Below are 24913 nucleotides of genomic sequence, written 5' to 3'. Positions count from 1 at the left end.
TTTGATTGCATAATAATATAAATGTTTGTATGGTAAAATTGATAGACAAAGTCAAGGACAAGTGACAAACTAAGAAGAAAATTTTAATTCATATGACAAAAGGCTCTATGTAGCCTTCTGTTTTAGTATACTTTTTAAAAATAAAAATGAGAAAATGTGAAAGACGGTTAATAGAAAAGGCATTAAAATGGTTAATAAACATAAGCAAAGAAATTCAGTTTCACTTGTATTTAAGGAAATCAAAATAAATATTATGAGACATCAATTTGTATTTGTCAAAAGAACATAAGATGTTTAATAATACCTTGTGATAGTTAAAGTAAGAGGAAACAGAATTTTTCAAACACTTTGGTTCAGAATGTGAATTGTTAGAGAACAATTTAGAAATGTTTTTCAAAATTTGCAATGCATATATATAATCTAAAAATTTTACTGCTGGTAATATATTCTACAAGTTTACTCCTACATATATGCAAAAATTTCAATTATGTCTATTCAGCATTTTATAATTGTGGATCATTTAAATAATAATAAAAGGTTAAATAACTACGTTATATTCAAACAGTGAAGTACTGTATAGCTTTTTAAAATAATGTATTACATATTTTTGTTTATGCTGATATGGAAAGACACAATTTAAAAAATGATTTGCAGAACAGATTGTATATCCATTTATAGCTAAAGAAAATTAGAATACAAAGAATATGTTTAGAAAATTCTGGAAATATATACAAGGACATATTAATAGTCATTGTCTCTGGGTGGTAGAAGTATGGGAGAATAAATAACTTTTTAAAATTTGCCGCCATCTGTGAAATTGGAATGTTATATTATGAACTCCTTTGTGTTAAAAAAAAAAGTAGTAACAATTTAAAAAGCCAATTAGCACTTATTCCTTATATTTTCTTCTAGATAATAACAACAGAGTAAAGCTGATAGCTGACGCTAGTGTTCCAGGTTCGGATTATATTAATGCCAGCTATATTTCTGTAAGTTACTATTTTTATGTATTTTATAATTGTATAAAACATAATTACTGAAATTGTGTTATCTTTCCAATAGATGGGGATATGGATATGCCTAATAGAGATAATAAATTATCAAAAATTATTTCACCAGTACATGGCAGATGTTCAACTTCAGGCTACACATCCCTGGTCTTTCCAGTAATTCATATGCTTTGTTAATGTATTCTCCATACACAATGAAGTTTGCCAATCTCTGTGAATTAAAAATTATTAAATGGACAGTTATGTCTATATAACATGAAAATCTGTTCTGCAGCTCTTCCCTTCTAGATCTGCAGTCCTTCAAGTGAGTGATAATGCCATCACCATCATAGGTACATTGAAACCTTATATGCACTCAAGACCGCCACTTGGTTTGCACATTCATGGAATCTTAAAGAAGGAAGTACCCTTAATTTGACCATTCACCTTGGAACTCTAAAAAATTCCCATCAGTCTCTCCTGGCATTGATTCATCCACTTCTTTCTAAGGCAGATGATTCTATCTCTGAACAACTCTGTTTTACAGTTGTTGGGTTTTTTTTTTAACCAAGTTATGTCCCTTTACATTCTTACCCACTGACTTAAATTCTAATGCATAGCAAGCTTAACTATCTTCATTATGGTGAATCTACAAATACATGAAGATTTCCTCTGCTGCCCACACTCTCCATAGGCTTTTTCTTATCTATAGGTCTTCTCACCCATGCCCGCTATTTCCTTCAGCTCTATTAGGGCTCTTGTTACATGATGTTCCACCCTTTCTCCAACATTAAACATACTTGTGCTATGTCCCATTCCCTCCAAGCCTTTGTCAAAGAGGGAAAAAATGAATTAGTACTAAATCTGATATTGATTGATAATTAATCTAAAATTACAATCATATATTGGGTCCTATTGTCAAAGGAGTGAATAATGGGAGAATTTAAGACTTTAAGACTTTTTAACCAGAGAAGTGAAGGAAAGTTTGGAGGAGCTAAGGTATTCTTTAAATTTCATTCTATTTTTTATGCTAGAACTTTAAATCTGTATTTAAAGAATGACATAAATTTACTATTATGGTAACATTTTATTCATGTATCTAATGATTGGTTCCCTTAAAAATGTAATTCAAAATATAAACATTTTGGTGAAATCTTAGGCTTACAATTTCCATTGTAATCTAAACTCTACAGTATGTTAAAGTTTTACTTGGATTTACAAAATGATGCATATATGTGTTTAGATATTTAAACGTAATCACTACTCTAATAATCAAATGCCATCAAGCAGGACAAGGACAACTGGTTGAATCAGTGACCTATTGATTTGTATCATTTTTTATTCACCAACAAGTAGATACAAATAAACAGCTCATATTGCCTAATATTCCATAAGAGATGCCAGTACAGGATGTAAATATAATTAAGAATGAAACTAGACAATTTTAGTAGGTGTAGCTGAACCACACAGATTATGTAAGCAAAGTAATTTTCACAAATCCCCAGTGTCCCCTTTAAATATGATAGGTTGTCAGCATACAGCTATGAGCAAATGATAACGTGGTATTAGCAATAAACTAGGAAGGCTGAAGATATATATTCTACTGTAATCAAGTGATGTTGTAATGTAATAAATCTTACAACAAAGTCACTATGACCCAATGTAGTAATTATGATATGCATAATCATTGCTGAGCTGCATGGTAAGCAGGCTCATATGGAAGGCACTTTACAAAAGCAGATTTCCATACTGGTGCTGGAAGTGTACTGTAGCACTCAAAGAAATCTCCTTTGTTTGGGATGCCAAGAACAGATCGGAATAGATGTAGCGATGATACTGTAGTGGCCCTTACTTTCCACCTACATATTCACACAGTTTCACCTCAGAAAGAATGTCTGGTATCTCAATTTCCCCCTACTCCCAAAATTTATTCAACAGCACTTCCAGTTGAAAGTTCATGAACACTTTTCCCAGGAGCAAAAGACAGAGGCCATCTGTGAATGGGTTCTCGGTTTCAATTTCTTTGGAAGCTATGGTAAAGGAAAGAGAACTACAGAGGGAGGTAGGAAAGAAAGCAAAATAACTAGTGTTCAGATAGAAACAGGAAAAACTGAAGTCTGGGGAAGAGACAGAGGAGGACCAGCATATGGTCTGAGGGATGTGTGTTAAGACTGGGACACTTTAGCCCAGGGTTTATAATTAGGTTAACATGTCAATGTGTGTTTTCCTCTGCCCTTGGCCATTCTCGAGAATGGTGCTCACAGAGTTAGGACTTGGAAAGGCTAGAAGATTTTGATGAAGGATAGACTGTGAAAGAGGTAGGAAGAAGAAGTGATATTGCAGCACCATAATCTGCCACCAACTGTACAAATGAGTTTAGAAATGTTTTCAAGAGGGCCAAAAGTGAAAATACTATGATTTTAGGTATAAGAGGGAGGTTTATAATTAATTTTGAGGAAGGCCCCTCAAAATTTCTCTCCTGTCAACTTGAGATGCCTGCAATTACTTTAACTTAATGACAGCTTTTAACACAACTAGAGATTAAAAGCTATCATACAAATGGTTGCAGTAACGTTAGAAACATCAGATTTGTTCCTATGTTGATAGAGCATTTTATTTTATTTTATTTTATTTTATTTTATTTTTTTATTTTTTATTTTTTTTTTGAGACGGAGTCTCGCTCTGTCACCCAGGCTGGAGTGCTGTGGCTGGATCTCAGCTCACTGCAAGCTCCGCCTCCCAGGTTCACGCCATTCTCCTGCCTCAGCCTCCTGGGTAGCTGGGACTACAGGTGCCGCCACCTCGCCCGGCTAGTTTTTTGTAGTTTTTTTTAGTAGAGATGGGGTTTCACCGTGTTAGCCAGGATGGTCTCGATCTCCTGACCTCGTGATCCGCCCGTCTCGGCCTCCCAAAGTGCTGGGATTACAGGCTTGAGCCACCGCGCCCGGCTGATAGAGCATTTTAATACTAAAGGATATTGTGTCCCTGAAAAAGTGAAATGTGTATACATAAATATATTTGCATATGTGTATATACAGTTATATTTTATATGTATATATTTGTATGTTTATAACATATATAAACATATGTGCATTTTATATGTATGTGTCTAGATATGTATATGCATGTATATAAATTCTCCCACTATTCACTCCTTTAGCAATAGGACCCAATATATTGTAATTTTAGAATAATTATCAAACAATATAGAATATGGTGATATATTTGTATATGCCCATATGTATACATTTGTATATAAACATATACATATGTGTGTGTACATACACACATATATGTACACATATACACATACACATATAGGCATATACAAATATATCACCATCAATGCCCAACACATTTTCTTTAGCATAATAAAGCAATTGAGGGTGTTTGCTGGAGTAAATATAAACTGCACATTTTACATTTTTTTTTCCCCAGAGCTTATATGGGTAAATAAAAAAACCTGTTCAAGGACATTGATAAGCACTAAGATGTCATTATCTCCTGTATAATATGGATAAACTTTAACCTAAAAAAATCTACATTTACACTTCAAAATTTTCAAAGCCATTTCACATTCCTTATTTTACAAATAGTCTTCAAAATGACTCTCTGGGGTGTGCAAGAAAATAATGATTATCTCTAATTTATAATTAGGAAACTGAAGATTAGCTAATTTAAGTAGTCTGGTCTACAGGGTACACTATTAGAAAGGACTAAAGTCAAAACGAGTGTTCTAGTCTCTAGGCCTATACGTTGTTTTCATTATTCATACTTACTGCCTTCTTCTATACAAATTTAATGAAATACCTTATCCTCACTAAACTTAATGCTAGAATTATTGAGAAAGTATGCAGATCATCATTTAGGTTTGCACCATCCAACATTCACAATAGTTAAATCTCAAAGGAAGAAAAAAAGGATTGGTTTGACCTTCTCCATCTCATATGCTATTCTAAAACTAATTATATCTGCATATACAAATTCACTGGATATAATTGAATAACTGCTGTATGAGATTAGAATAAAGCATAAAAATATTGATTTGGAAGCAGCATTTAAATTACTTTTTTAACATGTAGTTCTCCAATACCTGAGATGTAGTAGGCACTTAATAATTGTTGAGTTTATAAAAAGGAGGATTATATTTAGGTGGGTAAATACATATGCTTCAGAGTTCAAATGGACCTGAGTTCAAATTCCTTCTCTGCATTTTTGTAGCTGTATGACCTGAAATTTTCTGAGTGAAGTTTCTACACTGATAAAGCAGGAATAATACTCAACCCTACTTTATTCATTGCTACTAAATCATATTTCAATTATTCACTGAATCACATATTGGAAGCACTTAAAAATGCATGTTATTTTTATTGTTGTTGATGTTTCATGGTAGTAGATTCTACATTTTCCTGGCTGCTAATCCAGAGGAAAATCTCTTCACTAATTTAAGGACTGCAATCAAAAGTACCATCCATGGGTAAATGTCGTAATGAAAGTTGACATGTGGAATGAAATTTACACTTTGTTCCATGTATCACAGTGCTTTACAAACCAGCAAACTCTATATTCCAATTAAAGGGCAAAAGTCCAGGCAAGAAGTTTCCTCTCAGAAAAGTCAAAAGTTTGCACATGCATATTCAAAGGTAGAAGCAAAAATAGTAAACAGAATTGACATACTTTCTTCATTTTCATAAGATACAATGGAAATATCTCCAAAACACCTTTGGGCAAACATTTTATCTGGTGCTTTACCGTTTTCTGAAATAAATTGGCCTTTACAGGAAGAAAATTTAAATGTGTCTTAGCTTCTTTACATGAAAATCAAGGGGGAAATGTGACCATATAAAAATATACTTTAATAACAGATAATACATAGACATATGTATTAAAAAGAAATATAAAATAATATTTCAAATCCTGGAAAACTGAGATCATATAATGTTAATTTTGTAAATAAGTGATAACAAGATTGTATAGGAATAATCCCAATTATTTATATATAGGTATATATATAATATACAGTATAATATTTAGTATATAATATGTGATATATTATTTATATTACTCTGTGCGGAACCTACTCCTCCCTTACAGGTACTGGCTCTCTGGCCTTGCTCACTAGTGGGTCTGCATTCCCTCCCATACGTACTCAGCACAGAGAAGGGTCAAGTTGCCTCAGTCCTCAGTGCCACCTCCATATCATTCTCTATCCCTCTGCCCTAAAATTGCCAGCTTGAATTCATGCCGTCAAGCATAGGACACACTATTGCTCTTTTTGGAAGTTAATTACCATCCCCTAAGTCACTTTCTCTCATTTCTTGAAGATTTCACTCCAGTATCACTGCTCTTCTCTCATCACTACTTCTGTCATAATTATTGGTGATGTCAAAATTCATATAAAATATTGACACATAGCCCTGCCCATCACTTTCTGGACCTCTTCTCTTGCAGTGACTTGCCTTCCACGTGACCTCATCACTTTCTGCCATGTTCACAACCTAGACCTTTTCACCACCAACAATTGTAGCCTCTCCACAATCTTGATTGCAGTTGTCTCACTATCTGTCCAAATCCTTCTTTCCAGATCACTGGACTCTGACAATTCTTCAACCCTGCTCTGACCTACAGCCCTTTGATTCTATCAAATTTTCCATTTTTCCTAACCCAATCAAGACTTCATTTTTTTTCTTGCTCATCTTGAATTGCATGCCTATTTGTTTCCTTTCCTGTATTGTATATATCCTCAACTCTCAAATTTATCTCTTATAGTCTCAATCTTTTGCTAAACCCCCAAACTTTGTTAAATAAAACCCTCCATGGATTCTTCTCTGTGTTACTGGATGTATATTGCAGAAAAATTCATGATCATGCCAAAATAGCTCACTTTAAACTCATGGCCACTAACCTCAAAAATACAGCCTCCTAATCTATTCAGTCTCCCTTTCTTCTGGGAGATTCTTTCTCTTTCTTCTTTCTCCTCTGGCCTCTAACACTATGTTCCTCATTTTCACCTACATCTGATGGCCTTGTTTATATTTCACTGATAAAACAAAAGCAATTAAAAGAGAACATCCACAAGGTCCCCTGCCTGTCTGCATCTGTGTCCATATACTCAGTCTTTCTCCTGTGGCTGCGTATGAACTGTCTTAGCCTCTGGTAACAGCCAACCCTTTCACTTGGACACTACATGACCTCTCCCTTTGCCTCTCAAGAACATGGGTTGAGGAATTCTCTTTTCTGCATCATGAATTTTTCTCTTTTAGCAGCTAAACAAATCTATTGCAATTTCTTACATCATAAAAATATCTTGATATTACAGGTCTCTCTCTACTTCTCTATTGTTCTGTGTTTTATTTACATTATAACCCCTTGAAGAATTGTCAACACTTACTATCTTCGATTCCCTTCTCTTATCTCTTCAGCACCCTCAAATAAGACTTGGATACTAAGCAAGCACAACACCAAACCAGCTATTTTCAAGGTCACCAATTAACTACTCAGAAAACTAGCTTCAAGTCTCAGTCCCCAATTCATTTGACCTTTCAGCAGCTCTGACTCTTTCATCTTAGTCTCATCGGTTCTATCTTATCTTCTAGACCTGCAAACAAAATAATTTAGAGCCCAATACTTGAATTCACTATCTCTTCCAAACTCATTTTCTTGGTGATTGTAAGAGTCAGGGTTCTCTAGAGGGACAGAACTAATAGGACAGATGTATATATGAAGGGTCATTTATTAATGAGTGTTGACTCAACAATCACAAGGTGAAGTCCCAAAATAGGCCATCTGCAAGCTGAGCAGCAAGGAAGCCATTCCAAGTTCCAAAATCTCAAAAGTAGGGAAGCTGATAGTGCAGCCTTCAGTCTGTGGCCAAAGGGCCATGGCAAATTACTGGTGCAAGTCCCAGTGTCCAAAAGCTAAAGTACATGGAGTCTGATGTTCTAGGGCAGGAAGCATCCAGCATTTCCCAGTCCACTGACTCAAATGTTAATCTCCTTTGGCAATACACTCACAGACACACCCAGACACAGCACTTTGTGTTCTTCAATCCAATCAAGTTGATACTCAGTATTAACCATCACAGTGATGTCATCCAATTTTCACAACTTTAAGTAAGAGATATGAGCTGACTACTTTCAAATGTATATCTCTAGTTTGGACTTTTCCTGAATTCTAAAGTCATATATCTAATTGCCTTCGTGGCATTCCTACCTGAATATCTAATAGTGATTTCAAACGTACTATGTCCAATGTGAGTTTTTTATTTTCCCTGTAAATCTGTTCATACTAAAACCTCAAAAGCACAGGCAGTGAAAGCAAAAATAGAAAAATGGGATTATATCAAACTAAAAATCATATGCGCAGCAAAGGAAACAATCAACAGAATGAAGAGACAATCTGCAAAATGGGAGAAAATATTTACAAACTATTCATCAACAAGGGATTCATATCCAAAATATACCAGGAACTCAACTCAATAGAAATCCAATTTAAAAATAGCAAATGAGCTGAATGAACATCTCTCAAAAGAAGACATACAAATGGCCAACAGGCACAGGAAAGAATGCTCAACGTCACTAATCATCAAGGAAATACAAATCAAAACCGCAATGAAATTCCATCTCTCCCCATTTAGAATGGTTATTATCAAAAAGTCAAAAAACAACAAATGCCAGCAAGAATGCAGAGAAAGTGGAATTACTATATACTATTATACACTATTTAGTTTTCCTCCAAAAACTAAAATACAACCATCATTATGACCCAGCAATCCCACTACTGGGTATATATCCAAAGGAAAGAAAATCAGTATGTCAAAGAGATATCTATGCTTATGCAATAACTGCTGCAGCACTATTCACAATAGCCAAGATAAAGTATCAACCTAAGTATTCATCAACAGATGAATGAATAAAGAAAATATGCTATATATACACAATGAAATACTATTTAGCTATGTAAAAGAATGAAATCCTGTCATTTGTGGCAACATGGATGAACTTGGAGAACATTATGATAATTCAAATAAGCCAGGAACAGAAAAATAAATACCACATGTTCCCACTTATGCAGAGGCTGAAAAAATTGATCTCATGAAAGTAGAGAGTAGAATAGTGGTTAAAAGCTGGGAAGGGGAAGAGGCGAGAGTAAGAGATTGGTTAATGAATACAAAATTACAGCTAGATAGGAGAAATAAATTCTAGTGTCTATAGCTCTGTAGTGTGACTATAATAAACCACAATTTATTGTATATTTTCAAATAGCTACAAGAGCAGATTTTGGATGTTCCCAACACAAAGAGATGATAAATGTTTAAGGAGATGGATATGCTTGTTACCCTGACTTGACTATTTACACATTGTATACATGTATCAAAATTGTCACACTGTATTCCACAAAAATGTACAATTATTATATGTCAAAATAATAGGAAAATATGATTAAAAATTGCTCATCCTGGAGTCTTCCCCATCTTCCTTTGGAGTCATTATTAATTTCTGTGTTTCTCTCATACCTCATATCAAATCTATTAGCAAATTTGGTTGGTTTTGCCTTCAGAATGTATCCATATCTGATCACTTCTCACCATCTCCATTGATATCACCATGCTACCAATATTTCTTGGCTGAATTGTTACAAGAACCCTCTAACTATTCTCCCTCCTTTCACCTTTTAAACTCCCATAGGTTGGTCTATGGAAGCCCACGTGAAACTGTTAAACTATACACTATGTTCAAAACCTTTCAGTGACGTTCTGTATCATTCAGAGTAAAAACCAAAGTCTTATGATTACCTTTTAGGACCTAAAGCACCACTTATCCTCCCTGCTTTTTCTGGTCATTATCTGTTACTCTTCCCCTTCATTTACTCTACACCAGGCACCTGCTGTTCTTAGAACATTCCTGACACCCCTCTCCTTTAAGGTGGTTGGACTTGATTTTCCTTCTACCCACAATTGTTTTCCCCCAATCCTTCAGGCCTCACTTCCTTCCTTCTTCAAAACTTTCTTCACATATCACCAGTGATATGTGAAGTTTGGAGATGAGCTTGGAGAACATTATGATAAGTGAAATAAGCCAGGAACAGAAAAATAAATACCACATGTTCCCACTTATGCAGAGGCTGAAAAAATTGATCTCATGAAAGTAGAGAGTAGAATAGTGGTTAAAAGCTGGGAAGGGGAAGAGGCGAGAGTAAGAGATTGGTTAATGAATACAAAATTACAGCTAGATAGGAGAAATAAATTCTAGTGTCTATAGCTCTGTAGTGTGACTATAATAAACCACAATTTATTGTATATTTTCAAATAGCTACAAGAGCAGATTTTGGATGTTCCCAACACAAAGAGATGATAAATGTTTAAGGAGATGGATATGCTTGTTACCCTGACTTGACTATTTACACATTGTATACATGTATCAAAATTGTCACACTGTATTCCACAAAAATGTACAATTATTATATGTCAAAATAATAGGAAAATATGATTAAAAATTGCTCATCCTGGAGTCTTCCCCATCTTCCTTTGGAGTCATTATTAATTTCTGTGTTTCTCTCATACCTCATATCAAATCTATTAGCAAATTTGGTTGGTTTTGCCTTCAGAATGTATCCATATCTGATCACTTCTCACCATCTCCATTGATATCACCATGCTACCAATATTTCTTGGCTGAATTGTTACAAGAACCCTCTAACTATTCTCCCTCCTTTCACCTTTTAAACTCCCATAGGTTGGTCTATGGAAGCCCACGTGAAACTGTTAAACTATACACTATGTTCAAAACCTTTCAGTGACGTTCTGTATCATTCAGAGTAAAAACCAAAGTCTTATGATTACCTTTTAGGACCTAAAGCACCACTTATCCTCCCTGCTTTTTCTGGTCATTATCTGTTACTCTTCCCCTTCATTTACTCTACACCAGGCACCTGCTGTTCTTAGAACATTCCTGACACCCCTCTCCTTTAAGGTGGTTGGACTTGATTTTCCTTCTACCCACAATTGTTTTCCCCCAAATCCTTCAGGCCTCACTTCCTTCCTTCTTCAAAACTTTCTTCACATATCACCAGTGATATGTGAAGTTTGGAGATGAGCTTGGAGAACATTATGATAAGTGAAATAAGCCAGGAACAGAAAAATAAATATCGCATATTCTCATGAGGTATTTATTTTTTCTGAATAATCTATTTCTGAACAACTATTTTCTGAAAAGCCTATTTTCTGAAAACTTTCTCTCATAGCCCTTACCACTTTTATAAATTCTATGTAATTTGCATATTTAATATACATTAATAGTGTTTATTTCTCCTAGTGATAAAATAAATGAGGGTAGGAATTTCAGTGTCTTTGGTCAGTGATGAAACCTCAGCTCCTAAAATAGTGCCTGGAACGTAATAGTCACTCACAAATATTGATTGAGTGGAGAATGTGCATATTTAAAAAATCTGTAAAGAAATCAACCAAAATGTTAATGGTCCTTCACTCTGGATAGCGGTATTATAGGTGAATTCTACTTTCTATTACATATTTTTCTAAATTTTCAAAATATTCTACATTCAACATATATTATTTTTAATAAGAAAAGATCCCTTACATATGAACTACATATTTAGGTCTTTCGGCTGAGACTGGAAAGACAGAAATGCTGTAGTATACTGTGTATTTAAGAGACTCAAGATTTTCCACAAGCAAATGTGCCTGGCTTGCACTGCAATTTGGGAAAATCACCTAAAGTGCCTCCTCATTATTCTTTAAAGTAAGATAAACTTGCTGGATTACATTCTAGAGTCCCTGGAAAATTCAAATGTATGTTATTTTTTGTGTATTACTATTCTCTGACTACTGAGACAATTTCAATGTAAAAAAAGTGAATTTTACCTTTTATTCCTCATTCCTTGAAGCATCTTCCTGTTTGAAATAGATGTCATTCCATTACTACTTTTTCACTTATACACTACCTTTCTTGAAAAGAAATCCACAGATACTGTTCACAATTATATAAACTCAAGTGTCATGCTTTTATGTTCCAGGTAAATAGACCAAGTTTCAGAGCAACTTGATAAATATTCACAAGGATGTCATAATAGATTTAAGACAGATCTCATGTCCTATGAGTTTACTATATTAGTGAAATGAACCTTCATATTACCATGTATTTCTTGGGTCAGAATTCCAGACAGTAAATGCCACTAGACTAATGACTAATGCCACAGTTTAAGTAGATAAGTAATTTCTTAGAGGAAGAGTATACATATATCTGCACAACCAATAAATATATGGCAATAACATCATGGAGTGGGTTTAGAGAGCTGGTTCTGGGCTTAACCTGCCTTCGCAGTGTTGAGATCTTGGCAAGTTACTTCACCTTTCTAAGCCTCAATATCTTCATCTATAAAATGCGCATAATATTAGTACTAATTTCCAATGTTTTTATAAGAATATTGAATATAAGATGCTTAGCAAACTGCCTGCTATGAAGACTCAGACTTAAGACCTTTATTAAGTTATGTTATTATTATAACTATTATTATGTAGTCCCTAATGTTTTATTCAAAAGTTAGATATAAATTTTGAGAACCATTTGTTGTGTAGTGTATCAGATTGTGAGGACAAATTTAGGTGCTAGAAACTTTGAGTATTTAAGATTATCTAGTATTTATGATATTCTAAAATATTAGGTAATTTTACAACCAGCATTTGTTTCATGCTTTGAAAACTAAAACACTGTATCTATGAACACAGTGTTGCAATGTTTCTCATTATATCCTTCTAGGGCTATTTATGTCCAAACGAATTTATTGCTACTCAAGGTCCACTACCAGGAACAGTTGGAGATTTTTGGAGAATGGTGTGGGAAACCAGAGCAAAAACATTAGTAATGCTAACACAGTGTTTTGAAAAAGGAAGGGTAAGTTATTTGAAAATGCTTTCACAAATATTGTTTTACAATTGTGTTAACATATGTGTGACTATTTCACCTAATACTGTGAGTCATCAATAACCTGGACATCTATAAAGTACTTTTAACTTAGTCGTAATAACTGTGATATACATATATATCAATATAACAATGACTGTTATGACTGATGATTTTCTCTGAATGCAGATCAGATGCCATCAGTATTGGCCAGAGGACAACAAGCCAGTTACCGTCTTTGGAGATATAGTGATTACAAAGCTAATGGAGGATGTTCAAATAGATTGGACTATCAGGGATCTGAAAATTGAAAGGGTAAAAAAAGGGGGGACAAGGGAACCTGGTATAAAATATGAAGGATCTAAATGTCTAAAATAAAATTGATTTCTAGAACTATCCCTTTCAAGGACACCTGTGTATTCAACAATGCTTTTGTACTGTCTTCTGAACAGAAATTTGAATCGATATCCAACTTTAGTATCAATGTCACAGTATTTGTTCCAGATCAACCAATTAGCATCACATTCTTAGGTTGACAAGAGCAGAAAAAGGAGAGAAAATGCCGAGATTACCAGCTTTATTTTATTTAATGAAGAAACTGTAATATTTGACTTGAGACAGCAATTTCCCAAGTCACTCATCTCCTGAATCCTAATAATTTGATTTCCTTTCTTTTTTTTTTTTTTTTTTTTTTTTTTTTTTGACATGGAGTCTCACTCTGTCTCCCGGCTGGAGTGCAATGGTGCAATCTCGGCTCACTGCAAGCTCTGCCTCCTGGGTTCACGCCATTCTCCTGCCTCAGCCTCCCAAGTAGCTGGGACTATAGGCGCCCGCTACCATGCCTGGCTAATTTTTTTGTATTTTTAGTAGAGACGACCTTGTTAGCCAAGATGGTCTTGATCTCCTGACCTCATGATCCACCCGCCTGGGCCTCCCAAAGTGCGGGGATTACAGGCATGAGCCACTGCGCCCTGCCAATAATTTGATTTTCTATTTAATCTGCAGCCAATATAGAAAAGGTAGTATGGGATCTCACTTTATCAGTTTATATAAATCCCTATACACACAGAAGATGATATAAGGATCTTTATACTTTTCACGTAACAGACACTTAATACCTGTGTATGGAATAATTTGTGAAAATGTTCATTTAAGTTTTGGGTCAAAATTGTTTCAATACCTGTTGTCCTGAGTGCGACAAAATAGCATGCTATGTTTGAATATTAATGTTCTATATTAACATTTATTTCCCAGCTTTCTTATTGTTTTCATTCATACTGAAAGGCAATTCTCTATTGTAACAGTAAAAATCTCTCTTATAGGAAATAATGAAAACATTTTGTTTCGTTTGGTAAATAGTCATTTTTAAAAGATCACCTTCAAAAACTGGGACAATTGCCTTCAGCCTTCATTGTGGAACTTAAATAGTTTTGTCATTCATTAATCCGTCCCTTTGTCTAGCATGGGGATTGCATGACTGTTCAACAGTGTAACTTTACTGCCTGGCCAGAGCATGGGGTTCCTGAGAATAGTGCCGCTCTAATTCACTTTGTGAAGCTGGTTCGAGCAAGCAGAGCACATGACACCACACCTATGATTGTTCACTGCAGGTAAGAAAGCGATATTTTTAGAAACATCTATTAAATGCCAGAAATGGCCTTTGAACCCATTGGTCTTTTTATTATTATAATTCCATTGGTTATTTTTTATGAAATGGTCATGTAAATTTCTTCCAGCTTGCCATCTTCAGAGGTATCACATTTAGCATTTCTGGACTCATTGGTATGATTTATGTTTTCTGACATGATAGAGCTAAATCAGTCTTGGCTTGAGTCTCTTTCGCACATAAGGTTTGGAGATTAGAGGAAAATGTAGCATGATTCTACTTAAATGAGATACTCAGAATAGGTAAATAAATAGGGACAGAAAGTAAAGTTGTGGTTACTAGTGAGGAGGGAGATGAAAAATTATCTAATATCTTCTATTTGGGATGATGAAAAGTTCTGGAAATATATAGTGTTGATATTTGCATAACATTGAGAATATACTTAATGCCACTGAATTGTACATGTAAAATGGGCAAATTGGTAGATTCTCTGTTATTCATCTTTCACCACAATAAAAATTTTTTTAAGTAAAAATAACTTTTAATATTTTTTAACAGGAGTGTACTATAATTAATGTGGTTAAATACTGTACGTAAAAAAAGAAATTCATTCAGTTTTTAAACTTTTATTTTAAAAACTTCAATATGTAGTTTAAATGATTATAAATTTTCTATACACTCCTGGATTTTTAAAATTATAAGACTAATACATAAATGCTTGCTCATTATAAAAATATATGAACAATGCTTGTATTTATAAAACATGAGAACAAAAAGCAAAAGCCTCATTTTTACCTTCTCAATTTCAAATCCCTTCATATAGGTAAAAAGCTTAATATAATAGTATATACTAAAAACAGTATAACGATTTGCTTCTATGGTCAGTGATTGATTTTATGCTGGCATCATTGATGAGTAAAACCTTTGATGGACAGTAACTGCCTTCAGTTTCTCTGTATCATGCAAATACACTGCCATGGGCACTAAAAGAAAAGTACTTTCTCCTTTTTAGCCTCAAAAAGAGTATAGTCTCCTCCTTTGTGATTTAAATAGATAAGAGATAAGAAGAAGGTATATTCATATTGTTGACCATCTTTAAATATCATTTGAAAACCATCTACATTCGAAAATGCTCCCACCTCAGGTCTATTCTCATTTTGCTGCTTCTGGCTATCATGATCCTCTCCCAGATACCCACATGGTGTGCTCCCTAACCTTATGCAAGTTTCTTTTCAAATATTACATTAGCAGAGAAGGTTTCTCTGCTGACCCTATCCTACCCTATCACCCTCTATCTCCTTAACCTGATTCATCTTTTTTTCAGTATGGGACTTCTTACCACCAGGCACATTCTTTGTCTGTTTATTTATGTGTCGTTTTCCTCTAGACTATAAACTCTGTAAGTGCAGGGATTTTACATTGTCCACTGCTATGACCCAGGTGCCCAGAACAGTGTTTGACACTCAAAATATATTTGACAATTCAATTGCTGTGTGGCATGTATATATACATGTTACTATAATCAGTTTTATGTTGTAGGTTCACAATTTCTTAGGTCAAATCATAAGAAATTGCCAATATTTGAATGTTTCTTACTACAGAACTACAAAAATGGCAGTTTCATGTGGTTCAAAGTAATATTTATAAGACTAGATGACCTTTCAAAAAAAGTTTTTAGATTAACTTCCTCTATTAACTATTTAATTTCTTAGGAATCTTGTCTTTCTGATAATAGGAATTTCTGATAATAGGAATTTCTGAATTGATCTTGTGAGGTTTATCAGTTAACAGTTTCTGTGGAGCATGTGCCTGTCTTTGAGTATTCATATAAGTTTTTAAATGGAAATAGTTTTTCAATTTTACTATCTATAGGAGGCAAAATAAATTTTTGAGAAAGAAAGTGAAAAGGACAATTGCAAGACTATTTTTCAAAATGAAGCAAAGAAAATGCTATATGAGCTAAATATTTGACATTTGCAAAGTTTAGCATTTCTGCTGATAACTGAATATTTGGTCAATACAGAGTCTCTGGTATTAAGAATTTTCAGTGATTTAAAAAAATCTCTATACTTCAACAACACCCCCTAAAATATTAAGAAATAAGAGATTAAGCTCCACTGATTAAAGAAAGAGAAACTCAAATATTTGATAGCATATTAATGATAATCATTTTGCCTTGTTTAAATAGTCTTGGTAACCATTAAAAATCCAAAGAAATTCCAAAGAAAACCTGCCTCCAAATAAGAGAAGAAACTGTTAGAATTTATTGCTATCATAGCTCATTATCTTTATCCCCATCAAAATGAACAACGCTTTGCTGAATAATTTTCATGTAATTTACTCTTCCTGTAGTGCTGGAGTTGGAAGAACTGGAGTTTTTATTGCACTGGACCATTTAACACAACATATAAATGACCATGATTTTGTGGATATATATGGACTAGTAGCTGAACTGAGAAGTGAAAGAATGTGCATGGTGCAGAATCTGGTAAGATCTCTAAACCTGCACTGCATTCTAAAGTTCTAGAATTTGTGGCAGCAATCTGGATGGACATAGGCTTGAAGCTGTATTTGCATGGTGGACACCCTCTTTTCCCACATTATAAGCCTTTAGGGGAGGTCTTTGGGAGGGCAGCTGATGGAATTTATAGGAGAACTAATGCCCACGTGCCATAGTCACCCTGCAGCATTGTTACTGATGGCTCATCTTAACTTGTTATACTGATAGGCATGTAGGAAATAACTTATAAAATTGATTTATCTTTATTGTTTAGCAATTTTGGGATCTCTGGAAATGAACTCAAATCAGTATCTTTTCAATATCATTATCTTTTGAAAAGTTATTACTGGGAAAACAGTTTAAAATATTGACTGTAATGAAGTTCTATAGATTTGACTTCTCCATATTTATCCCTATTGCATAGCAGTACTAATAATGATTATTGTAGCAGGCTATCAACTATTAACTGGGAGTTTTTTGTTTGTTGTTTTGGTTTGTAGGCAAAAATATTTACAAAATATATCCAATTTTTATTTTAAAAAAATCACACAGTACTATGGTAATGAAGCTAAAAAGCCTCTATTGAGTGTCTGCTGGGTTCCAAGTGCTATACTAGACCACTCATATGTATTATCTTATTTAATCTTTATTAAATTAATTTCTTCATTTGTAAGGCAAGGCCAGTAAAACCAACCAACAGACTAAATATTACTGGCTCTGCTTTACAAACAGGGAAGCACATATTCCAAGAAGTTAAGTGATATTCCAAGATAATATTACCAAAAAGTGCCAGAGCCAAAATTCAAACCCTAGTCTGTATAACTACAATATACACAATATTCCTATCTGTAGCTTTGGATTGGAATTTGTATGCTACACAAATAGAGATTTTCTTGCAGTAAATACGCAGTCCTGCGGTAACAGTATTTTCCAGGTTACATTCTAGAAAACAGAAGTGGTATCAAAGTAGTTAAAGATTTCAGAAAAAGAGTTCTCTGTTAAAATAAGTATGAGAAAGAAATTAAACTGATTTTTAAACACATAAATGTTTAGGGCCTTAATGCTAATTTCACTGACAATTACAAAGATGGAGCTGTATGGACAACTTTTCCTAAACTTTGATTGTAGAACTCTTCAACCCTTTTTGATCCAAACCTGTAATACCATGTCATGGAAGATTAATCCTCCTCGGAAGATGCTGTTCTAGACTAGAGATATCCAAACTTTTTGGACAAATGTCCCTTTTAGGAAAGATGTTTGAGCTTCCACTCTAATACAGATGTATTTACCTTTAAATGTAGATTGTTTAATTATGTAAATTATAAACATAAATAAAATGAGAAATTGAAAAGCATGAGATAAATATTGAATAAGCAATATTTTCAAAACCTTGCTAATTGCTAAGGCTTCTTATTACCATTAGGTATTTTCAATAAATAAAATATACACTTAGGACAAAGTATTTCTCTTTTGATAGTTGTTTTAAGTATATATTTTAAGTTTTTATGCTTTTTAAAAAAACCGGTCTGGCTTTTTGTCAGGTCTGATTACCTTGTTGTTATTTTTACCTCCTAGTATGGCTACAGGAGTATTCCAGGAGTATGATGAATGTGTCAGCCTTGCCAATTTTTTGACATCCATTTGGGCTTGCATGATAAATATTATATTTAATCCACAGTCTCTTTGTAGGAATCTTCCTTAGCTACTTCAATTCTGTGATAATTAGTTAGGTAAACTAGGTAATATAATACATATACATTCCCTCATATACTGAGTTACCAAAAGAGTTAAATTCACTCTTCCCGCAGGATACTTCAGAAATGGAATATTATACATGACCAGGGCCAGCTTCATGGGTATGCAACATGGGTGGTTTCACAGGTCCTCACACTCAAAAGGGCCCTGAAATTGGTTTAATATTTGCTGTCACTATTTTGAAAATCTTAAAATTACATTTTGAGACAGGAACTTTATATTTTGTAATGGAACTTTACATGTTGCATTCTCTCTAATCCAAGTTGGGCTAACAAATTAGGTAGCTCATCTTAAGGGGTCTTATGAAGGCTCTAATATCAATCCAACTATTAATCGTTATTAAAATTCAATTTCCTTCTCTTTTTTAGTTAAAAATAAAGATAATTAGAAAGCTAACATTTCCCTCCCATGTCCCCAGGTATACACATACACGCTGGGATCAGTGCTCTCAATGAAATTAAGCGTTCGCTCTCTTGGGTAGGATAGAGGATGGAACTGATGGTTTCCTTCTGGAGTCTAGAGTCAATCTTCAAACAGTAAAAGTTGAAAAAACTTCTATGCTCTACAACTTTGTAGAAGTGAATTCTGTAAAGAGTATGTTCAAGAATGTCTATTAATAATTTTAGCCAAGTTAGTACTCAAAATGTTATAAACTTCATACATTATTCTGTTTAACCAGCCATAACAAATTGTCACAGCTTGGGATGGGGATTTGAGAGTGGGGCGGGGATTCGAAAGGGAAGGGTTTTGAAGTCAGAGAATTAAATTCATAATACAGCTCTGCTAATTGTTGGCTCTGTGACTTTGTTTAATTAGCCTCTCTGAACTATTTCTCTTTTGTAAAATAGTCCTGTTACATTTTTCACAAACTTATTATCAGTATTAAATAAGAGAAAGTTTGTAAATCACCAACATGGTGCCCAGCAGGCAGTAAATGTCCAGTAAGATTTTTCTGATTCTCTCCTCGCTGAAAATCAGGTACTCGGAAGCCCTCTTTGATCTGTCTTAGTTCCCAGAAGTTAGACTCTTCACTGTTTTTTTCCTGTGACGACAAAGAGAAAAATGACCACACCTCACCACCAATGCTTACAAACCAGCATTGCCTTGCACAAGAGCAGTTTATTTTCTTCTGCACTCCAGAGTGATTGCAGTTTCTATGAGGAATGTTCCTGTCTTAGCACATACTACAGCAGCAACTTCAGCAATATACTGCCACTAAAAGGCACTGAGGGGCATGGCCCTTACCCAGGAGAAAGCTTTGATTTCTTTCACTCAAAAAACAATGCACTGGGCACTGGGCGCGGTAGTTTATGCCTGTAATCCCAGCACTTTGGGAGGCCGAGGTGGGTGGATCACCAGAGGTCAAGAGTTGGAGACCAGCCTGACCAACATGGTGAAACCCTGTCTCCACTAAAAATACAAAATCAGCCAGGCGTGGTGGTGCGTGCCTGTAATCCCAGCTACTCTGGAGGCTGAGACAGGAGAACAGGAGAATAGCTTGAAACCGGGAGGCAGAGGTTGCAGTGAGCCAAGATTGTGTCATTGCACTCCAACCTGGGCAACAGAGCGAGACTCTGTTGCAAACAACAACAAAACCAACAACAATACATTGTGGCCCCAGGAAATTTGAAAAGCCTTTCTGAGAGAACTCTCTGTAGTGAACTAATATCCTAAGATACTTTTAGTGCCTCAAGTAAATTGAAATTTACTGTTGTAAACTCGTATAGGGGAAGAAAAAAAAGTTAGCATTTTGGGTGTCCAGTTTTTTGTGGGGCATTTTACATATGTTAAATTCTTTAAGTCTTACAATACAGGATTCATGACACACACTCCCACCCCCAGGAGAGGAAACTGTGCATCAGAAGAGTTTAATTCTTAAGGTAATATGGCTCTCTAGGGCAGAAACTGGGATTAAACTTTTTTCACAATAGTATGCTGCTTTCTTGGCAGTAACACATAATGGCAGAGGGACCTTGGAACCTGTAGGACTGTCTCACAGAGCTCAGCCTGCTCTGCTGGCAAAGTTTACACCTATCATTCTTTCCAGTGGAGAAGATGAAATCAGGACAGTCAGAAGTTTCACATATCAAATGTGACTTCAAATTCAAATGTGTTTTTTAATACTAGAACTCATAAATTTAAATGATTTCCAGAAAGATTATACTGTGTCAACATATTTCTGCCAATAATGTAATTCATTGTTTCATGTATGTTTGAAAACACACTCTTGGAATTACCTTGAGAAGTAACTTACTAGCAATTTCAACAGAAATGTTATTGCTTTATAACAACACTTCATTTCTTACCAAAATTGAATTCTATAAACTTGATCATCCACCTCATTTACAAAACTTGACACCTAATGACATTTGAATTTTCTTTAAATTACATCTGTCCTTAAATGGTAAAGATTGCCTAGCTGTGAAAATTAAATGAGACTCAGTCAACAAACACTTATTATGCAACTACTATGTGCCAGACACTATTATAGGTAATCAGAATATAGCGGTGAATATGACAGAGTTCTGCTCCCATAAAACTGACGTTCCAGTAATGAGATGTTCATGGAAACATTTTGTAATCCATAAAGAAATAGATATTCCTAATAACGATTAGCAATTTATGAAGACAATTTCAATAGAGGAGTTCCAAAAGGGTTTGAAGTATAGTAGCAATAGATATTAATATAACCTGTGAGGCCAATCACTTTTGAGAATGTTCTATTTAAATCATTGTCAATTTGATTATATGTCTTAAACATTTGGTAATACTCCTTTAAAGTCAGATATGTTTGTTAGGTACAAATGAGGGTGATTTTTTTTTAGCTTTAACTACTTTTGGTAAAGTCTAAGCTCAGAGATGCTAGTAGGTTATTGAATTATATTGAAAACATTTAAAGGATCCAAATGGTACTGAATTTAGCCCAAACATTCCAATGCAATGTTAGGAGTCCTTGTCCACTACCTGGATGTTTGGGTATTTCAATGACCCATTGCCTTGTATTTACAAAGCAGGACCAAATACTTGACCTTAAGTAGGCCACATATCCAGGTGACTAACAGATTTGTTAAACATATTTTAAATGCGCTGATGGTATATTGATATACTCACTCACAGATTTCAAAAGTAAATTTAGCATTTATATTCCAAAAGTCATTCTAACAGGAAAACTGTAAGATAATTTACTCAATTAGATCTAATAGGAAGAAGGAAACTCATAAACAAATTTAAGTAATACAATTTTCTACTTCTTATAATCACAGTAACAAAGAATATATTAACACTTGGTGTTTAGTGACAAGTGTCAGAAAAAAACTTGAAGCTTCAAGAGACCACAGGAATTTAGAAAGCCTCATATTTGAAATGGTAGAAAATCATATATATACCATGATAAGTTCTGTGTCTATAACTTAGCTATTTATTTGATGAATTCAGTACTGCTTTTAGCTTTAACAATATAACTCTCTTTATAAAACTCTTCATCAATCTATTCGTTTAACCACTCTGTCTTTGGTGTCTAGGCACAGTATATCTTTTTACACCAGTGCATTCTGGATCTCTTATCGAATAAGGGAAGTAATCAGCCCATCTGTTTTGTTAACTATTCAGCACTTCAGAAGATGGACTCTTTGGATGCTATGGAAGGTAAACAGAAACAACAATATGTACCCAACTTACTAGTTTACCACCTACAGTAGGAACATAAATTTCAGAATAACCGTACGTTAAAAATGTTTAAGAAGCTAGATTAGTGCACAGATCAGTTTTTTTTTCTTTAACTTCTCTCTAATGCAAATTGGGCTAATAATACCCTTTCCATCTACATTATATTTGTATCATGAAACGTTTAAATTTTGAACTGTTAACTTCAATACTCTCTTGTAACATGTCACTTTCTGTTATAGGTGATGTTGAGCTTGAATGGGAAGAAACCACTATGTAAATATTCAGACCAAAGAATACAATTGGAAGAGATTTTTAAATCACAGGGGCCAAAGTTACCCCCTCATTCTTCTGAATTGAAATGTGCAAACTTAAGGAAATATCTATGCTTCCCTCACTGTGCCTTTCTAAATGGACTGAACATTTTAAGACTAGTTCTAGAAAATAGCTAATACAGAATAATTATTTGTTTTGTACAGAATAAATATGTATTTTAAATGCTTAAGAAAAGACATCCCATATGTTTCTGAAGTCCTGCATATTTAGGAATAAGCCAAATAGAAAATTATTATTATATTAGCATTAATGTTTCATTGTGAAATTTCCCTATGTATTGGATTTAATTTTGAACAAAAGTTGTAAATGTTGATTCAGTAGTGTTGTTTTGGCTTACATGGTGTTGACGTTTCTTGTGGATAATTTCCAGGACTGTCATAATGATCTGTACTTCCATGTACACCCCTGTTTTGAATCCTCTGTTTTATGAGTGCTGAGATATCATCTCATGATCCCGAACAGCTGAACAGTAACCCCCTGACACTGCAGGGATTACTTAGCCTTTATACAACACACAGTAGCTCTTCAGGGACAGTTAGGGCTATTTAATTTGCATTGTGATCTTCAGTTTGAGAACCTAAAAAGAAAAATTTAAAGTACAACACATGAAGTTACCGAGTACTATTCTAGCCAACACACATTTGTAAACTTTCATATACAAGTTTTACCCCTGTATTGTATATTCAAATATATAGTTAAATGTATCAGTGTATTTGCCCATTAGATATAGTCAACCTAATATTAACAATTCTGAAGTGTTTCTTCAGCAAAAATGTATCAAAAGAGTAATAAAAACATTATGTGTGCTTCAAGCTTGTAAACCAATGATGTGCTGCTGTGGTGCCAACAGAGACTTCCAAATGGATTATGTTAAATGGCTGTCATTTCATTTCCCAAGGTTGATTTTGAGCGGTATACTTGGTGGAACTGAAAACAAAGAAATTAACCATGTGTAGCAAATTCGAGGTTTCTTTAAAGAAAATATTTCAGCCTCCATCTTACTAAATAGTGGCAATGTGGTAAGTTTTGAATTATATGAAGTTATTTTGTAACAGATTTCAATTAAGAGTAATAAAAATAAATAGTATTAATTATTCTCTTCTATGATAAGAATGATATCTTATGCTTATTTCCACTGGAATATTCATATAAGAAATGTTATGGCCAATAAAATTGAATTTTGATGAATTATCTTGCAGCATAATTTCAGAAGTTCCTATGTAAATAAAAGTTTGATTTTGTATATCTTATTAAGACATAATAATTATACTAATTCTCATATACAATATCTAAAATAAAGATATACATACAAGTATGATATGACATAATTTATGTAATACAATAATAATTAAGATACAATTATTTCTTAAGACATCCATAAGTAATTTTAATGTGGGATTCACTACCCAAGAAATTAAAGCCCTTAGTCTCACAGTCTCTAGAAAAATGTAAAATTTACTTCCTTTTTTTCAGAACAAGGAAGTACAAATAAATACAATCCACTACTGTTCCAGCCAATAAGTTTATAGAAAGTTAGCAAAAACAATAAAAAATGATGAGAATTCTCAAAGATTCAAGTTGAGATTATACATTCTTTAGTTTCCTTCATGTCAGTTATTGAAAATATACAGCAAGCCGGTATGGGGTTTTGTATTCATTAAAGACAGTAACATAAAAGGTTACTTTTTAGTGTATCAAATGATTTTAAAACATAGTCCAATCTACAGGCCAGTCCACTTTCTATTACATCTGCATAAATCAGATATGTAGAAGATAGAGTTTGACCCGTGTACATATGCATATGTGTATGCATAAAACACAATTTGAATATTAAGTCTCCTCTAACCATTCTTATCAAACTTTATGTTTATATGAAGTACCTGGTGATTATGTTAAAATGCAGATTCTGCTTCAGTAAAAACAGAATAGTCCTGAGAGTCATTTCTAGCAAGTACTTGAGTTATAATATTGCTGCCTAATTTCAGGATGTATGTTGAATAATATATGAATCTCTAAAAGATATTAGTCAGGATCAGAACAATTTTAGATCTACCTAGAATTACTTAAAACATGTTTTTAAAAGATTTGGCTTCATTATAAAAATATTGTAACAAAGCATTTATAAAATATGCATAGCTAGCTATAT

General features: G+C 33.9%; 1 protein-coding gene across 1 annotated transcript in view; it reads left to right on the top strand.

The window, feature by feature from the left end:
• The window catches only part of PTPRQ (protein tyrosine phosphatase receptor type Q), a 218733-nt gene extending 194778 nt beyond the window's left edge, over nucleotides 1-23955 (top strand). The window contains exons 39-45 of the mRNA XM_033221161.1: nucleotides 913-989; nucleotides 12764-12898; nucleotides 13097-13222; nucleotides 14369-14517; nucleotides 16866-17001; nucleotides 22290-22413; nucleotides 22674-23955. Of these exons, the coding sequence (XP_033077052.1) occupies nucleotides 913-989; nucleotides 12764-12898; nucleotides 13097-13222; nucleotides 14369-14517; nucleotides 16866-17001; nucleotides 22290-22413; nucleotides 22674-22711 (785 nt within the window). The 3' untranslated portion in view covers nucleotides 22712-23955. The remainder of the gene's footprint in view (nucleotides 1-912; nucleotides 990-12763; nucleotides 12899-13096; nucleotides 13223-14368; nucleotides 14518-16865; nucleotides 17002-22289; nucleotides 22414-22673) is intronic.
• Nucleotides 23956-24913: the final 958 nt, after the last annotated feature.

The sequence above is a fragment of the Trachypithecus francoisi genome, unplaced genomic scaffold (genome assembly GCF_009764315.1).
Source record: "Trachypithecus francoisi isolate TF-2019V2 unplaced genomic scaffold, Tfra_2.0 Lachesis_group11, whole genome shotgun sequence".
NCBI lineage: Eukaryota > Metazoa > Chordata > Mammalia > Primates > Cercopithecidae > Trachypithecus > Trachypithecus francoisi.
Note: the sequence above shows the minus strand (reverse complement) of the source record. Positions and strands in the feature narration are given on the sequence as shown.